The sequence below is a fragment of the Scyliorhinus torazame genome, chromosome 6, assembly GCF_047496885.1.
Source record: "Scyliorhinus torazame isolate Kashiwa2021f chromosome 6, sScyTor2.1, whole genome shotgun sequence".
In the NCBI taxonomy this organism is placed as follows: domain Eukaryota; kingdom Metazoa; phylum Chordata; class Chondrichthyes; order Carcharhiniformes; family Scyliorhinidae; genus Scyliorhinus; species Scyliorhinus torazame.
In genome coordinates, this window is record NC_092712.1 from 25,032,920 (window position 1) to 25,047,734 (window position 14,815).

The 14,815-nt window shown below is 53.0% G+C and overlaps 1 protein-coding gene across 4 annotated transcripts in view; it reads left to right on the plus strand.

Annotated features, from left to right (window-relative positions):
• LOC140424719 (pyrroline-5-carboxylate reductase 3-like) overlaps nt 1-14,815 on the plus strand; it is a 38,246-nt gene that overhangs the window by 20,483 nt on the left and 2,948 nt on the right. For all 4 annotated transcript variants that reach the window (XM_072508035.1, XM_072508036.1, XM_072508037.1 and 1 more), the window contains exon 4: nt 12,342-12,554. In XM_072508035.1, the coding sequence (XP_072364136.1) occupies nt 12,342-12,554 (213 nt within the window). The remainder of the gene's footprint in view (nt 1-12,341; nt 12,555-14,815) is intronic.

Below are 14,815 nucleotides of genomic sequence, written 5' to 3' on the forward strand. Positions count from 1 at the left end.
TCTCCAAAAATATGATTTAACAGTCCAATATACAATTATCGATAACAACAACCTATACATATTATACATATATATTAACAACCCTGAGAGTCCTTCTGGTCCCCCCCCCCCCCCCCCCCCCCCCCCGGGGCTGCTGCTGCTGCTGTCTTCTTTTCCACTCCCTCTATCTTTCTGTGAGGTATTCGACGAACGGTTGCCACCGCCTGGTGAACCCTTGAGCCGATCCCCTTAGGACGAACTTAATCCTTTCCAGCTTTATAAACCCTGCCATGTCATTTATCCAGGTCTCCACCCCCGGGGGCTTGGCTTCCTTCCACATCAACAGTATCCTGCGCCGGGCTACTAGGGACGCAAAGGCCAAAACATCAGCCTCTCTCGCCTCCTGCACTCCCGGCTCTTCTGCAACCCCAAATATAGCCAACCCCCAGCTTGGTTCGACCCGGACCCCCACTACTTTCGAAAGCACCTTTGTCACCCCCACCCAAAACCCCTGTAGTGCCGGACATGACCAGAACATGTGGGTGTGATTCGCTGGTCTTCTCGAGCATCTCGCACACCTATCTTCTACCCCCAAAAATTTACTGAGCCGTGCTCCAGTCATATGCGCCCTGTGTAACACCTTAAATTGTATCAGGCTTAGCCTGGCACACGAGGACGATGAGTTTGCCCTATGTAGGGCATCAGCCCACAGCCCCTCCTCAATCTCCTCCCCCAGCTCTTCTTTCCATTTCTCTTTCAGCTCATCTACCATGATCTCCCCCTCGTCCCTCATCTCCCTGTATATATCTGACACCTTACCGTCCCCCACCCATGTCTTTGAGATCACTCTGTCCTGCACCTCCTGCGTCGGGAGCTGCGGGAATTCCCTCACCTGTTGCCTCGCAAAAGCCCTCAGTTGCATATACCGGAATGCATTCCCTTGGGGCAACCCATATTTCTCGGTCAGCGCTCCCAGACTTGCAAACTTCCCATCCACAAACAGATCTTTCAATTGTGTTACTCCTGCTCTTTGCCATATTCCAAATCCCCCATCCATTCTCCCCGGAGCAAACCTATGATTATTTCTTATCGGGGACCCCACCAAGGCTCCCGTCTTTCCCCTATGCCGTCTCCACTGCCCCCAAATTTTCAAAGTAGCCACCACCACCGGGCTTGTGGTGTATTTCTTCGGTGAGAACGGCAACGGCGCCGTCACCATAGCTTGTAGGCTAGTCCCCCTGCAGGACGCCCTCTCCAATCTCTTCCACGCCGCTCCCTCCTCTTCTCCCATCCACTTACATACCATTGAGATATTGGCGGCCCAGTAGTACTCACTCAGGCTCGGTAGTGCCAGCCCCCCACTATCCCTACTACGCTGCAAAAATCCCTTCCTCACTCTTGGGGTCTTCCCGGCCCACACAAAACTCATGATACTCTTCTCAATCCTTTTGAAAAAAGCCTTCGTGATCACCACCGGGAGGCACTGAAACACAAAGAGGAATCTTGGGAGGACTACCATTTTAACCGCCTGCACCCTCCCTGCCAATGACAGGGACACCATGTCCCATCTCTTAAAGTCCTCCTCCATCCGTTCCACCAACCGCGTTAAATTTAACCTATGCAATGTGCCCCAATTCTTGGCTATCTGGATCCCCAAATAACGAAAGTCCCTTGTTACCTTCGCCGTATGCCTTCTTGACTACCTTCTCCACCTGTGTTGCCCCTTTCAATGACCTGTGGACCTGTACTCCTAGATCTCTTTGGCTTTCAATACTCTTGAGGGTTCTACCATTCACTGTATATTCCCTACCTGCATTAGACCTTCCAAAATGCATTACCTCACATTTGTCCGGATTAAACTCCATCTGCCATCTCTCCGCCCAAGTCTCCAGACAATCTAAATCTTGCTGTATCCTCCGACAGTCCTCATAAGGTCACCCCTCATTCTTCTAAACTCCCATTGGGTACAGGCCCAACCTTTCCTCATAAAATAAGCTCCCCATCCCAGCTATCATTGAGGCCAACCTTCTCTCAGAATCACAGGATCTTTACAATGCAGACCGAGGCCATTCGGCCCATCAAGTCTACGTTGGCTCTATGAAAGAGCTCTCAACTGCTTCTAATACATTCGTAGCCATTATTAAGTAAGTCAAAAGTGTTTCCCGAGAGACCCAGACACACATTCCTGGACGCAATGTTGGGGCTGGACTGGTTAGGTGACGACAAATGTGGTGACATCTACAGACAACTTAAAGAAAAGGTCAGGACCCCATAAATCTCACCATTTATTCTGATATTCTAATCTTACCAATAAAGCGAATAACCTCACATTTCACAACATTGTATTCCCATCTGCCAGCTTGTTGCCTACTCACTTAGCCTGTCTATCATTTCACAGACAGGAAAACCCAGACACATTCCACTCAGTCCCTTCTCCATCTAAATTATTAATATAGATTGTAAAAAGCTGAGACCCCAGCACTGTTCCTCGCATCATTCCACTAGTAACAGCCTGATAAACAAATTGACAGTTATTCCCATTCTCTGTTTTCTGTTATTTAACCAATTGTAAGGAACTTTCTGAATCCTGATCTGTTTCGTGTTTCTCGTTTAATGTCTGCCCTGCTGGCTGGTTTTAAAATCACCGACTTTTGGTTTTGAACTGCAAACCCCTGCTGCAAGCTTCTATGTGGACTGATCCAGCAGATTCCCCACCGGCTCAGTATGCTCTGGCGTAGCCAGTGATGTCATGTTGATGGACTTGGCAAGTAGCCAATCAGCTTGTTTGAAATCCGGACCTCGGCTTCTCGTTTGGGATTGGTGGAGCTTTTCAGAAACTTCTGGAACAGGAGAAGCAGGCCCCATTTTGTCAGTTCTTTTTTTTTAATTTAGAGTACCCAATTCATTTTTTCCAATGAAGGGGCAATTTAGTGTGGCCAATCGACCTACCCTGCACATCTTTTGGGTTGTGGGGGCGAAACCCACGCAGACACGGGGGAGAATGTGCAAACTCCACACGGACAGTGACCCAGAGCCGGGATCGAACCTGGGACCTCGGCGCCGTGAGGCAACAGGGATTATGTCAGTTCTGTGAAAGATTCAGGCCTGAAGCAGCTTTAAGGATCTCTCTCTGCCAAGTATCTAAGAGGCTCCCAGCCAGACCTGTTTAAAAGACTGCAGGCAGTAGCCAGACCTGTGAAAGGCTGCGATCAGATTCTCCCACCAGGACTGTAATAGTTTAATCCTCTGTCTGAATGGCTAGTAAAAGCCCAATTTGAGAACTCTCTTCGAGATACAGCCAGGATCTCTGCACAGAGACCAGACAAGCAGTTGAATGGCGGGGGGGGGGTCTGCAATGTACTGCCTGGGGGGGTGGTAGAGGCAGGTTGCCTCACATCCTTTAAAAAGTACCTGGATGAATACTTGGCACACCATAACATTCAAGGCTATGGGCCAAGTGCTTGTAAGTGGGATTAGGTGGGCAGGTCAGGGCCTTTCATGCGTCGGTGCAGACTCGATGGGCCGAAGGGCCTCTTCTGCACTGTAGCACTCTGTGAAAATCTACTGTAAATTCACAGGTAGCAGTAATTTTTAAAATTCATTCACGGGATGTGGGCGTCGCTGGTTAGGCCAGCATTTATTGCCCATCCCTAGTTGCCCTTCAGAAGGTGGTGGTGAGTTGCCTTCTTGACTCCATGTGGTGTAGGTACACCCACTGTGCTGTTCGGGAGGGCGTTCCAGGATTTTGCCCAGGCACAGTGAAGGAACGGCGATATATTTCCAAGTCAGACTGGTGAGTGACTTGGAGGGGAATCTCGTGTGGTGGAGTTCCCAGGTATCTGCTGCTCTTGTCCTTCTAGATGGTAGTAGTTGTGGGTTTGGAAGGTGCTGTCTAAGGAACCTTGGTGAGATACTGCAGTGCAACTTGTAGATGGTACACACGGCTGCCACTGTTAGTCTGCGGTGGAGGGTTTGAATGTTTGTGGAAGGGGGAGCAATCAAGCGGGGATGCTTTGTCCTGGACAGTGTCGAGTGTCTTAATGTTTTTGAAGCTGCTCTCATCCAAGTTAGTGGAGAGTATTCCGGCTTGTGCCTTGTAGATAGTGGACAGGCTTTGGGGGAGGTCAAGAGGTGAGTTAGTCGCCGAAGGATTCCTAGCCTTTGACCTGTCCTGGTAGCCACAGTATTAATGTGGCGAGTCCAGTTCAGTTTCTGATCAATGGTAACCCCCAGGATTTTGTTTGTGGGGGATTCAGCAATGGGAATGCCATTGAATGTCATGGGGCAGTGGTTAGAGTCTCTCTTGTCAGAGATGGCCATTGCCTGGCATTCTCTGGATCTTTGTGACAAGTCGGGGAGGGGGGGGGGGAGTGGGGGGGGTCAAAGTGACCAGCCGGTACCACAACATGGAGGCTATCAGCTGGTTTATGACGAGAATTCGACCCTTGTAAGACAGCACTCGGAGCAGTTCTGTCCAGCGTCTCAAGCAATCGGTGACCTTGGCCTCCAGCTCCTCCCAGTTCGTGGCCAGTGGCCAGGCTTCCTCTGACGGGCAAAGATGACTCCCAAGTAGAGGAGGCTGGTCCTGCTCCAGGTGAAAAGGCCTGAGCTCCTCTGGGAGTGGGTCCATCTGCCACGGACCGACCAGGAGTCCGGAACATTTGGCCCAGTTGATCCTGGCAGAGGACGGGTCGGAGTACATATTTGGCACTCTCGCATCCTCCATAGCTCACCGGGGTCAGTGAACATGAGGAGCACGTCATCAGCGTACGCCGAGAGGACCACCCTCACGTCCGGCTCGCGCAGAACCAGCACGGACGACCTCCTCTGCAGGAGGCGCAGGAAAGACTCCACGCAAACAGAATAAAGTTGGCCAGACAAGGGGCAGCCCTGACGCACTCCTCTCCCAAGTGAAGGGGCGCTGTCAGGAACCCGTTAACCTTAGCGAGACACTCTGCGGCAGTGTACTGAAGTCGGATCCAAGCGACAAAATTGCATCCCGAACCGAATGGTTGCAGAGTCCTGAATAAATATTTGTGCTCCACCCTGTCGAACGCCTTCTCCTGATCAAGGGACAGGAAGGCGCTCAACATACCAGCCCCCTGGGAATGATGGACCCAAGTCCCGAACCAGATGGATGTTGTTGTGGATCGTGTGGCCCGGGACCATGTAGGACCGGTCATGTGGTCCAGCACGGTGCCAAGGGGCTAACAGACCGCCTTGGCGAAAATATTGTAATCCGTGCTGAGGGAGACTGGACACCAGTTTTGAAGATGCGGAGATCCTTCCCCACTCGTTGGCAGCAAGGTAATGGTGGCTCTGAGCCATGAGAGGGGCATCTCCCCGGTCGTGATACTTTCGCCCAAGACCCTCGCATAGTCACCCCCCCAGGACGTCCTAGAACGCCCTGAAGAACAGCACGTCCAGCCCTGGACAGGCTGTCGAGGGCGCTGGTCAGCTCGCCCAGGCTACTAGGGGCATCAAGCTTCCCCGCGCCCTCCAGGCCAACCTGCGGCAGGTCCTGCCACAAAACTCTGCCAGCATCCTGGCTGGACGGGTCCGGAGAGAAGGGGGCGCTGTTTTGAATTCGGGCCCGAACCTCCTGTAGATCCGAGACAAGGGACCCGACGGCGGCGAGCAGCGTAAGGAGCTGCTGACTGACCCCGCGCCTTTTTTCCAGCGAGTAGAAGAAGGGTCCATGTCCATGAGGATCTGGATCCGCGACCTCACTTACGCGCACCGGGACCCGACAAGTTGCAGGTCCCGCAGCGCGCCCTTCTCTCTGCCAGCCACAGGGCTGGGTCCTCATCGGGCTAACCGAGATGGGACTTCAGGTCGAGCACCTCCTTCTCCAACTCCTCAACCCTGGATTTCCACCTCTTTGTCAACCCCCTCGCATATTCCTGACAGAAGGTACGCACGTGAGTCTTGCCCACGTCCCACCATAACCTCAAGGAGGGGAAGCCTCCCTGCTTCCTCCTCCAGCCGGTCCAGAAGTGACGAAACGAGCCCAGGGACCGCTCGTCTTCCAGCAGCAGGTTGTTAAAATGCCAGTACGCGGACCGCGACTGAGCGTGAGACAGGGCGAGCCCCGCCCACACCAGACGGTGGTCCGAGCACGGCACCTGCTGCACAGAGGCTGACGGGACAAGGGGCAGGTACGCCCTTGAAATGTACAGGCGGTCGGTTCTAGACACTCCAACCCCAGGCGTCACAAAAAGTGAAGCCGCTGGAGTCAGGATGGAGAGTCCGCCGAGCCAAAGAACCCGACCAGGTTCCTTAACTTCACCACCGCACGAGAGCTGCACTGGGTACCAAGGCGGTCCTTTGTAACCCCCCCCAGGGTGATGCACTCGCCCGTGGCGATGATGCCAAGATGAGGTTAGGTGACTCATGTAGACCCCCCCCCCCCCGCCACTCCAGGAGTCATGTGGCTTTGTCTCCCGAAGCGGTGTTGGTTTCTTGCAGCACGCACGGCGCATACTTCCCATCCCAGAGGACCGAGAAGTTCCGCACGTCCCTGCTGCGTTAATGTTGAGGCTGGCTATGGTCACCTCCATGTCAGTAGTAAAGTGCTACCTTCACCGTTCGGTGCTCGGAAGGAGCAGAGGAGTGCAGGCCCCTCTGCTCCCTCAGGAGTCCGACGAGGAAAGATTTCTGCCAGCACTACTCGGAGGCGTCCGCGTCTCCCGCCTCTTTAACGTAGGCGAGGGAAGACCGGATGAGCAGCGCCAAGCCTGACCACCGGTCGAGGGCGAGCAGCACTCGGTTTTCGGCGATCGTGGTTTGCACACAGAAGATCCCGGAGTTCCCCTCGGGATATGGGGGGACTCGGTGTCGGCCACGAGGGAGTCCACCGTCTCGCTGCAGATGGACCCCCAAATCAACCCCCGTGCCGCCCACTGAGCAACAGTCATCCTCCGGTCGCCGTCTGGGACCGAGTCCTCCACCACATTGAATGTGGCGGACGGCGTGGTCCCGCCAACCAGCCCCGGGTCTGCCTCGATCTCACCCCCCAGATCGTCGACAGGCGGGTTCCTCACAGACTCCTCTAATCGTATCAGGCCAGAGGGAGGTGGCAGCTCAGATCCCCCCCCCCTCCTCTTGCAACGCCGGGCCACCGCATAGACCCGGGAACAGTTCCAGAAACTGGAGATGGGGATGCTCGGCGTCGGAGGCTGGGATGGAGAGGGGGAGGTCTCTCCTCGCCACCACCGTCCAATAACCCCGAGGTCAGGGAGCCGCCACAGCCCTCCGGCGTTGCGAAAAGGAACGCCTCTGGAGTGCAAAATGGCGCTGGGCGGATCGAGCCCTCCGGGGTCTCGCTTGGACCTGGCCCGTGCTGTTTGGGGGGGGGGGGGGGGAAGATGGGAGACCTCTAATCCCCCCTCTAATACACCCTCCCGGGCCAGGTGGATGGAAGCCTGCCGCCGGAAGGCGTAGATGTGCCTGAGGGGGGCGCCCTTCAGGCCGAGAGGGAGCGCCGCTACCTCAGAACGAGCCTCCCCCAGTAGTTGGAGGTGGGGGAGGAGGAGCCCCGTAGGGAGTCAGGGCGGGACATTGGAGAGCATATCCCTCGGCGGTGGCCTCAAGAGCGTCCACTGCCACGTAGGTCCCGCCCACTGCGAGCCCCTTTTCAAGGTCGAGGTGAACGGCCCTCAGGAAGAACATGACTTTCCCGCACATTCGCGAGGCGGCCAGAATGGCCGAGGGGCAGGCGGCCCCGGCCATCGCGCGAACGCACGCCTCTGTGGTGACGGTGGGGTGAGCGTAGCACTTTACGCTCAGCTTTCGGGTCAGCAACCGGAAAGGTGGCGGGGCTGCGGGAGTAGTGGAGGCCGAGGACGCTACCACCCCCGCATAGGTGGCTCTGGTCGGCCCCGCTACTGCCGTAGGTGGAGTGGCCACAGGGCAAGTGCCACGCCCACCCCAATGCGGGCTTGGTCGCGCTGGAATTAATTGACAAAATAGATGGTGGGAATGGGGGTGTCAGGGGAAGAGCGAGGTGGACTGACGTACCCCCCCCCCCATAGGAAGGTATACGTGGGGGTGAGGCAAGGAAGGGAAGAGAGAACAAGGAGCCCTGTTGGAGGAGGTCAGCAACACAGGAGGGTGGGGCACCGTAGATGGAATGGTGCCTGAGATGAGAGACTCCTGAGACCACGGGTGAAGCTGGAGGGTGGGGGATCTTCAGCCCAGAAGGGGGGGCCCAGCAAAAAACACAGTCCGTGCTCCCACCCTGGGTCACCACACTGAGGGAAGTGATGCTGGTTTGAAAAAAATCTTCGGCCCAAGTCGGGCTCAACAAAATACAGTCTGTGCTACCCTGGAACGACCACCCAATGGAACCGATCTCCTCCCTGCTGGTGTAAGGGGTCTTCAGCCCGGGAGGGGCCCAGCAATCACTCTCTCTCCCCGTCCCGGAACAAGCTCACCAGATGGAACGAGGAAGGCCTGACAGTTGGGAGAACTGGGCAGGACCGGGCCCTCAGCCTGGGAGGGAGCCAGCAAACAAACCGCCCAAAGGGGCTTTACTCCCACCTTGTTATTGCAGCCTCCTTCCTGTTGGTGTTTTTCCTTCCTTCCTGCTCTCCTCTCTCCCTCCAGGCAATTCAGCAGCAACCAGCACTGGAAAGAGCAGCAGCGACAGAGACCGAGAGAGCAGCTGCCGCCACTCGAGGCGGATTGACCATATCTTTTTATTAAAACAGTAAAAAATATATACACGGCCAAACGGTACAAACACTAATTTTGCGTTGGAGAAAGAGGGTACACTCCCCTCAGTAACACGCTAAATTGCCCCTTAATTGGGAAAAAAAATAATTGGGTACTCTTAAATTTGAAAACAAAATCCAAATACAGTGCGTCTACATGTTTCCGTACACAGCCAGACACATCCTTTAAAAAAAACTCTGAATAGATTTGTTCAACATGATTTCCCTGTAATTACATTATGTTAACTTTGCCTGATTAAAATAAATAACCTTTTTTATTGTCACAAGTAGGCAGTGTTACATTAACACTGCAATGAAGTTACTCTGAAAAGCCCCTAGTCTCCACATTCCGTTACCTGTTCGGGTACACAGAGGGAGAATCAGAATTCTCAGCTGGTACGGGAATTGAACCCGCGCTGCTGGCCTTGTTCTGCATCACAGGCCAGCTGTCTAGCCCACTGAGCTAAACTTGCAGCTATTTTACTATCATTATACTATGACTTTCCAACCGCTCTGTAACCACTCCCTAATAATGGATTCTAGTGTATTACTGACAACTGATTTTAGGCTAACTGACTTGTAGTTCCCTGTAGTTCCCTGTTTTCTCTCTCCCTCCTTTCCCGAGTAGTGGTGTTATGCGGGGCGTGATCTTAAACGGCTATGGCCGAGTACTCCGTTCCTGCCACTTTCGTGATCAGTGCCCTTCCCAAAACAAAAAAGTCTATCCGGGAATATACCTTGTGGTTGTGGGAGAAAAAGGAAAACTCTTTACCCATCGGTCTGGCGAATCTCCACGGATCTACTCCCCCCATTTGCTCCATGAATCCCTTAAGCACCTTGGCCGCTGCCGGCCTTCTCCCGGTCCTGGATCTGGACCGGTCCAGCCCTGGGTCCAGCACTGTGTTAAAGTCCCCCCCCCACCCCATTAACAAGTTTCCCACCTCCAGGTCCGGGATACGTCCCAGCATTTGCTTCATGAATCCCGCGTCATCCCAGTTCGGGGCATATACGTTCACCAGCACAACCGCCTCACCCTGCAATCTGCCAGTCACCATTACATACCTGCCCCCACTATCCACCACTATGGTCTTAGCCTCGAACGATACACGTTTCCCCACCAGTATTGCCACCACTCTGTTTTTCGCGTCCAACCCTGAGTGGAATACCTGTCCCACCCATCCTTTCCTTAGTCTAACCTGATCCGCCAACTTCAGGTGCGTCTCCTGGAGCATAACTACGTCCGCCTTCAGTCTCTTTAAGAGGGCAAGGGTGTTTGCACACTTAATCGGCCCATTTAAATCTCTCTCATTCCACATGATCAGCCAGGTTGGGGGGGGCCATTTACCCCCCCACCCCTCGTCGACTAGCCATCCCCTTTTTTAACCCATCTCCTCACCCAGGTCTCACGCACCCGTCTGTCCCCCAGACGGCGCCCTCCCATCCCGACCACCTTGTCTCGTATCAGCTCCCCCTTACCCTCAGCAGCAGCAACCCAGTTAATCCTTCCCCCCATTCTCCCCCCCCCCCCCCCCCCCCCGATCCCCCTCTAGTTTGATTACTCCCCCCATATTGCTTCCGGAAGTCAGCTAACTCTGGCTGACCTCGACTTCCCCCGTTCATCCTTTGACCTCCCTGCGTGTGAGGCTCCCTTCCTTCCTGCGCCCTTTTTCCGCCATAGTTTCCATAGCGCGGGAAAATACCCGCGCCTTCCTCTCGGCCCCGCCCCTAGTGGCGCAGTTCCCTCATTCCCCTTCCCTGTCCCCTTTTCCACCGGCGCCCACATTTCTTCATGTTCCCCCCCCCCCATCGGGGGGAGAAAAATTCCCCGTCCAACATTGTTATACATTAGCCCTCCCCTCTCCCCACTTTACATTTGCAGCATCCCAAATTTGACTTTCTTCCTATGGAGCACCGCCTTGGCCCGGTTGAAACTCGCCCTCCTTCTCGCCACCTCCACACTCCAGTCTTGATACACTCGTATCACCGCGTTCTCCCACTTACTACTCCGTGTCTTCTTAGCCCAGCTCAGGACCATCTCCCTGTCCCTGTAGCGATGGAACTTCACCACTATTGCTCTTGGTGTTTCCCCTGCCTTTGGTCTTCTCACGAGGACCTGGTACGCACTCTCCACTTCCAGGGGGCCCGTTGGGGCCTCAGCTCCCATTAGAGTATGGAGCATCGTACTCACATACGCCCCTCCATCAGCTCCCTCTGTCCTTCGGGGAGACCTAAAATCCGTAGGTTCTTCCTCCTCTCGCTGTTCTCCAGGGCTTCCAGCCTTTCTATGCACCTCTTGTGTAGTGCCTCGTGCGTCTCCGTTTTTACCACCAGGCCCTGTATCTTGTCTTCGTTCTCGGCTGCCTTTGCCTTCACTCCACGGAGCTCCATCGCCTGGACCTTTTGTGTTTCCTTTAGTCCCTCGATTGCCAGTAACATCAGCGCCAGCACCTCTTTCTTGAGCTCCTCCACACATCGGCGGAGGAACTCCTGTTGTTCCGGGCCCCATACCATCTGGGCTCCCTCGGCCGCCATCTTGCTTCTCCCTTCTCTTCTCTTTGCCGCTGCTCCAAAGGATCCTCCGCAATCTGGCCACTACTGCCGCTCCTTTCCATCCACACCCGGGGGGGACTCCTTCCTTTGTCACCTCACACTGGGTTTGGTCGCAAAAAATTTCCGTTGGGGCTCCCGATAAGAGCCCAAAAGTCCGTTGAGACGGGGGGGTGCCGAAACGTGCGGCTTAGCTGGTCATCGCCGCAACCGGAAGTCCCTACATTGTTTTTGACAACAATAGTCTGAGAGACCATAAATACCCTGACTGGCCTTACAGACCCAACTCCACCACCACCGTCATCAACCTGACTGTGAACAGACAGACCCTGATCACAGATCCGTCTGATCTCTGCAGAACCAGCATATTACCTCAACCCCTTCAACTTCCATTGCTAAGAAAACAAACTCCCATAAACACCCTGCACTGCAAATGTACAATAGCTTCATAAAATATACACGTATCAATATAAAGCAGGCAGCACAATCAAAGACCCCTCCCACCCGGCTTACTCACTCTTCCAACTTTTTCCATCGGACAGCAGATACAAAAGTCTGAGAACACTCACAAACAGACTCAAAAACAGCTTCTTCCCCACTGTTACCAGACTCCTAAACGGCCCTCTTATGGACTGACCTGATTAATATTTCCCTCCTGTATGCTTCATCCGATGCCGGTGTCTTATGTTTTTACATTGCGGACCATGTGTTGCCCTATTATGTATTTTCTTTGTCCTTAATTTTCTTTCCATGTACTAAATGATCTGTTTGGCTGCTCGCAGAAAAATACTTTTTACTGTACCTCGGTGCACGTGACAATTAACAAATCCATCCATCCATCTTGGATATATTTTAACAAAGGGCATGGACTCAATGGGCTGAATGGCATCCTCCTGTGTGTAATGACTTTACATCCATAGGAATTAGGTGCAGAAGTCGGCAATTCAGCCCTTCGAGACTGCTCCGCCATTCAATCAGATGATGGCTGATCTCTTCCTGGTCTCAAATCCACCTCCCTCCTGACCTGTCCCCCATGTCCCTTTAACCCGTTTTGTTTGCTTGCAGTAATTCTCATACTCTGACCTGTGACTCTCTTCTCAGTTCCTGCCTGCTGGGACCAAGGTGTTGCGAATGATGCCAAACCTCCCGTGCACGGTGCAGCAAGGTTCAATGGTGTTCTGCCGTGGAAGCAACGCTGGCACTCAGGAAGCCGCTTTCCTCAAAAGCCTTCTAGCTGCCTGTGGACTGTGTGAAGAAACTCCGGAATCTTACATCGACATCCACACTGGGATCAGTGGGAGCGGAGTGGCATATGTAGGTATTATTGCAGACAAGGGAATACATCTGTTTTTGTACTCCTCAATGGGCTGCAGCTAAACACAGCAGCTGATGTGACATTGCCTGGTCACTGCAAAGGATAAGAGAGAGAGACTGGTTAGGCTGGCGTAGTTTTCCTTAGAGCAGAGAAGGCTGAGGAGGCTTCTTTCATGCTGTAAAATCTCAATGACTCGGGCTTCTCATCTCCTTAAACTGTTGAGCCTTTGCTAGAGGACTGGATGTCCTCTGGTATTAAAAATGAGTGCCAGTAATTCAACTTCAGGAAGCGTCACAGCAAAGCCAAATCACTTCAATCTGAATGAGCTTGGATGGTAATCGGGAAATGGAACTATGAAATGAGGAGGACAGGAGAGGGCCATTCGGCCCAGTGCGCCTATGCCAGCTATTTGGTAGAGCTAACCGCAAGCGATTTCTTTCCTCCCTTCCTTATGACAGGAGCGCAATTTCAACAGAGAGCAGGGGAGCTCCCAACAGATACCTGGCAGATATTTATCCTCTGACCAACATCTTCACCAAAAAAAAGATTATCTGGTCATTTATCACATTGCTGTTTGTGGGAGCTTGCTGTGCACAAATTGGCTGTTGCAATTCCTGCATTACATTATACTTTTATTTCTAATTTTTTGAAATTTAGAGTACCCAATTCATTTTTTCCAATCAAGGGGCGATTTAGCGTGTCCAATGCACCTACCCTGCACATCTTTGCTTTGTGAGGGCGAAACCCATGCAAACACGGGGAGAATGTGCAAACTCCACATGGACAGTGACCCAGGGCCGGGATTCGAACCTGGGACCTCGGCGCCATGAGACTGCAGTGCTAACCATTGTGCCACCGTGCTGCCCTTGCATTTCATTGTACTTAAGAATACTTCATTGGCTGGGACGTTGGTTACCTCAGTTGAAATGAAATGAAATGAAAATCGCTTATTGTCACAAGTAGGCTTCAATGAAGTTACTGTGAAAAGCACCTAGTCGCCACATTCCGGCGCCTGTTCGGGGCGGCTGGTATGGGAATTGAACCGTGCTGCTGGCCTGCCTTGGTCTGCTTTCAAAGCCAGCGATTTAGCCCAGTGTGCTGGCTGGATAGCTGGTGCAGAGTGACGGCAACAGCGTGGGTTCAATTCCCGCACCTGCTGAGGTTACCATGAAGGCCCCACCTTCTCAACCTGGTCCTTCGCCTGAGGTGTGGTGGCCCTCGGGTTAAACCACCACCGGTCAGCTCTCTCTCAAAGGGGAGAACAGCCTGTGGTCCTCTGGGACTCTTGTGGTTGTGACTTCATTGGCTGTAAAGAACAATTGGAAGTGCAGGGTTGGATTAGGACAAGTCAGCATGGATTTAGTAAGGGGAGGTCGTGCCTGACAAACCTGTTAGAGTTCTTTGAAGAGATAACAAATAGGTTAGACCAAGGAGAGCCAATGGATGTTATCTATCTTGACTTCCAAAAGGCCTTTGATAAGGTGCCTCACGGGAGACTGCTGAGTAAAATAAGGGCCCATGGTATTCGAGGCAAGGTACTAACATGGATTGACGATTGGCTGTCAAGCAGAAGGCCGAGAGTTGGGATAAAAGGTTCTTTTTCGGAATGGCAACCGGTGACGAGTGGTGTCCCGCAGGGTTCAGTGTTGGGGCCACAGCTGTTCTCTTTATATATTAACGATCTAGATGACGGGACTGGGGGCATTCTGGCTAAATTTGCCGATGATACAAAGATAGGTGGAGGGGCAGGTAGTATGGAGGAGGTGGGGAGGCTGCAGAAAGATTTAGACAGTTTAGGAGAGTGGCCCAAGAAATGGTTGATGAAATTCAACGTGGGCAAGTGCGAGGTCTTGCACTTTGGAAAAAAGAATAGAGGCATGGACTATTTTCTAAACGGTGACAAAATTCATAATGGTGAAGTGCAATGGGACTTGGGAGTCCTAGTCCAGGATTCTCTAAAGGTAAACGTGCAGGTTGAGTCCGTAATTAAGAAAGCAAATGCAATGTTGTCATTCATCTCAAGAGGCTTGGAATATAAAAGCAGGGATGTACTTCTGAAGCTTTATAAAGCATTAGTTAGGCCCCATTTAGAATACTGTGAGCAATTTTGGGCCCCCCACCTCAGGAAGGACATACTGGCACTGGAGCGGGTCCAGCGGAGATTCACACGGATGATCCCAGGAGTGGTAGGCCTAACATACGATGAACGTCTGAGGATCCTGGGATTATATTCATTGGAGTTTAGGAGGTTGAGGGGAGA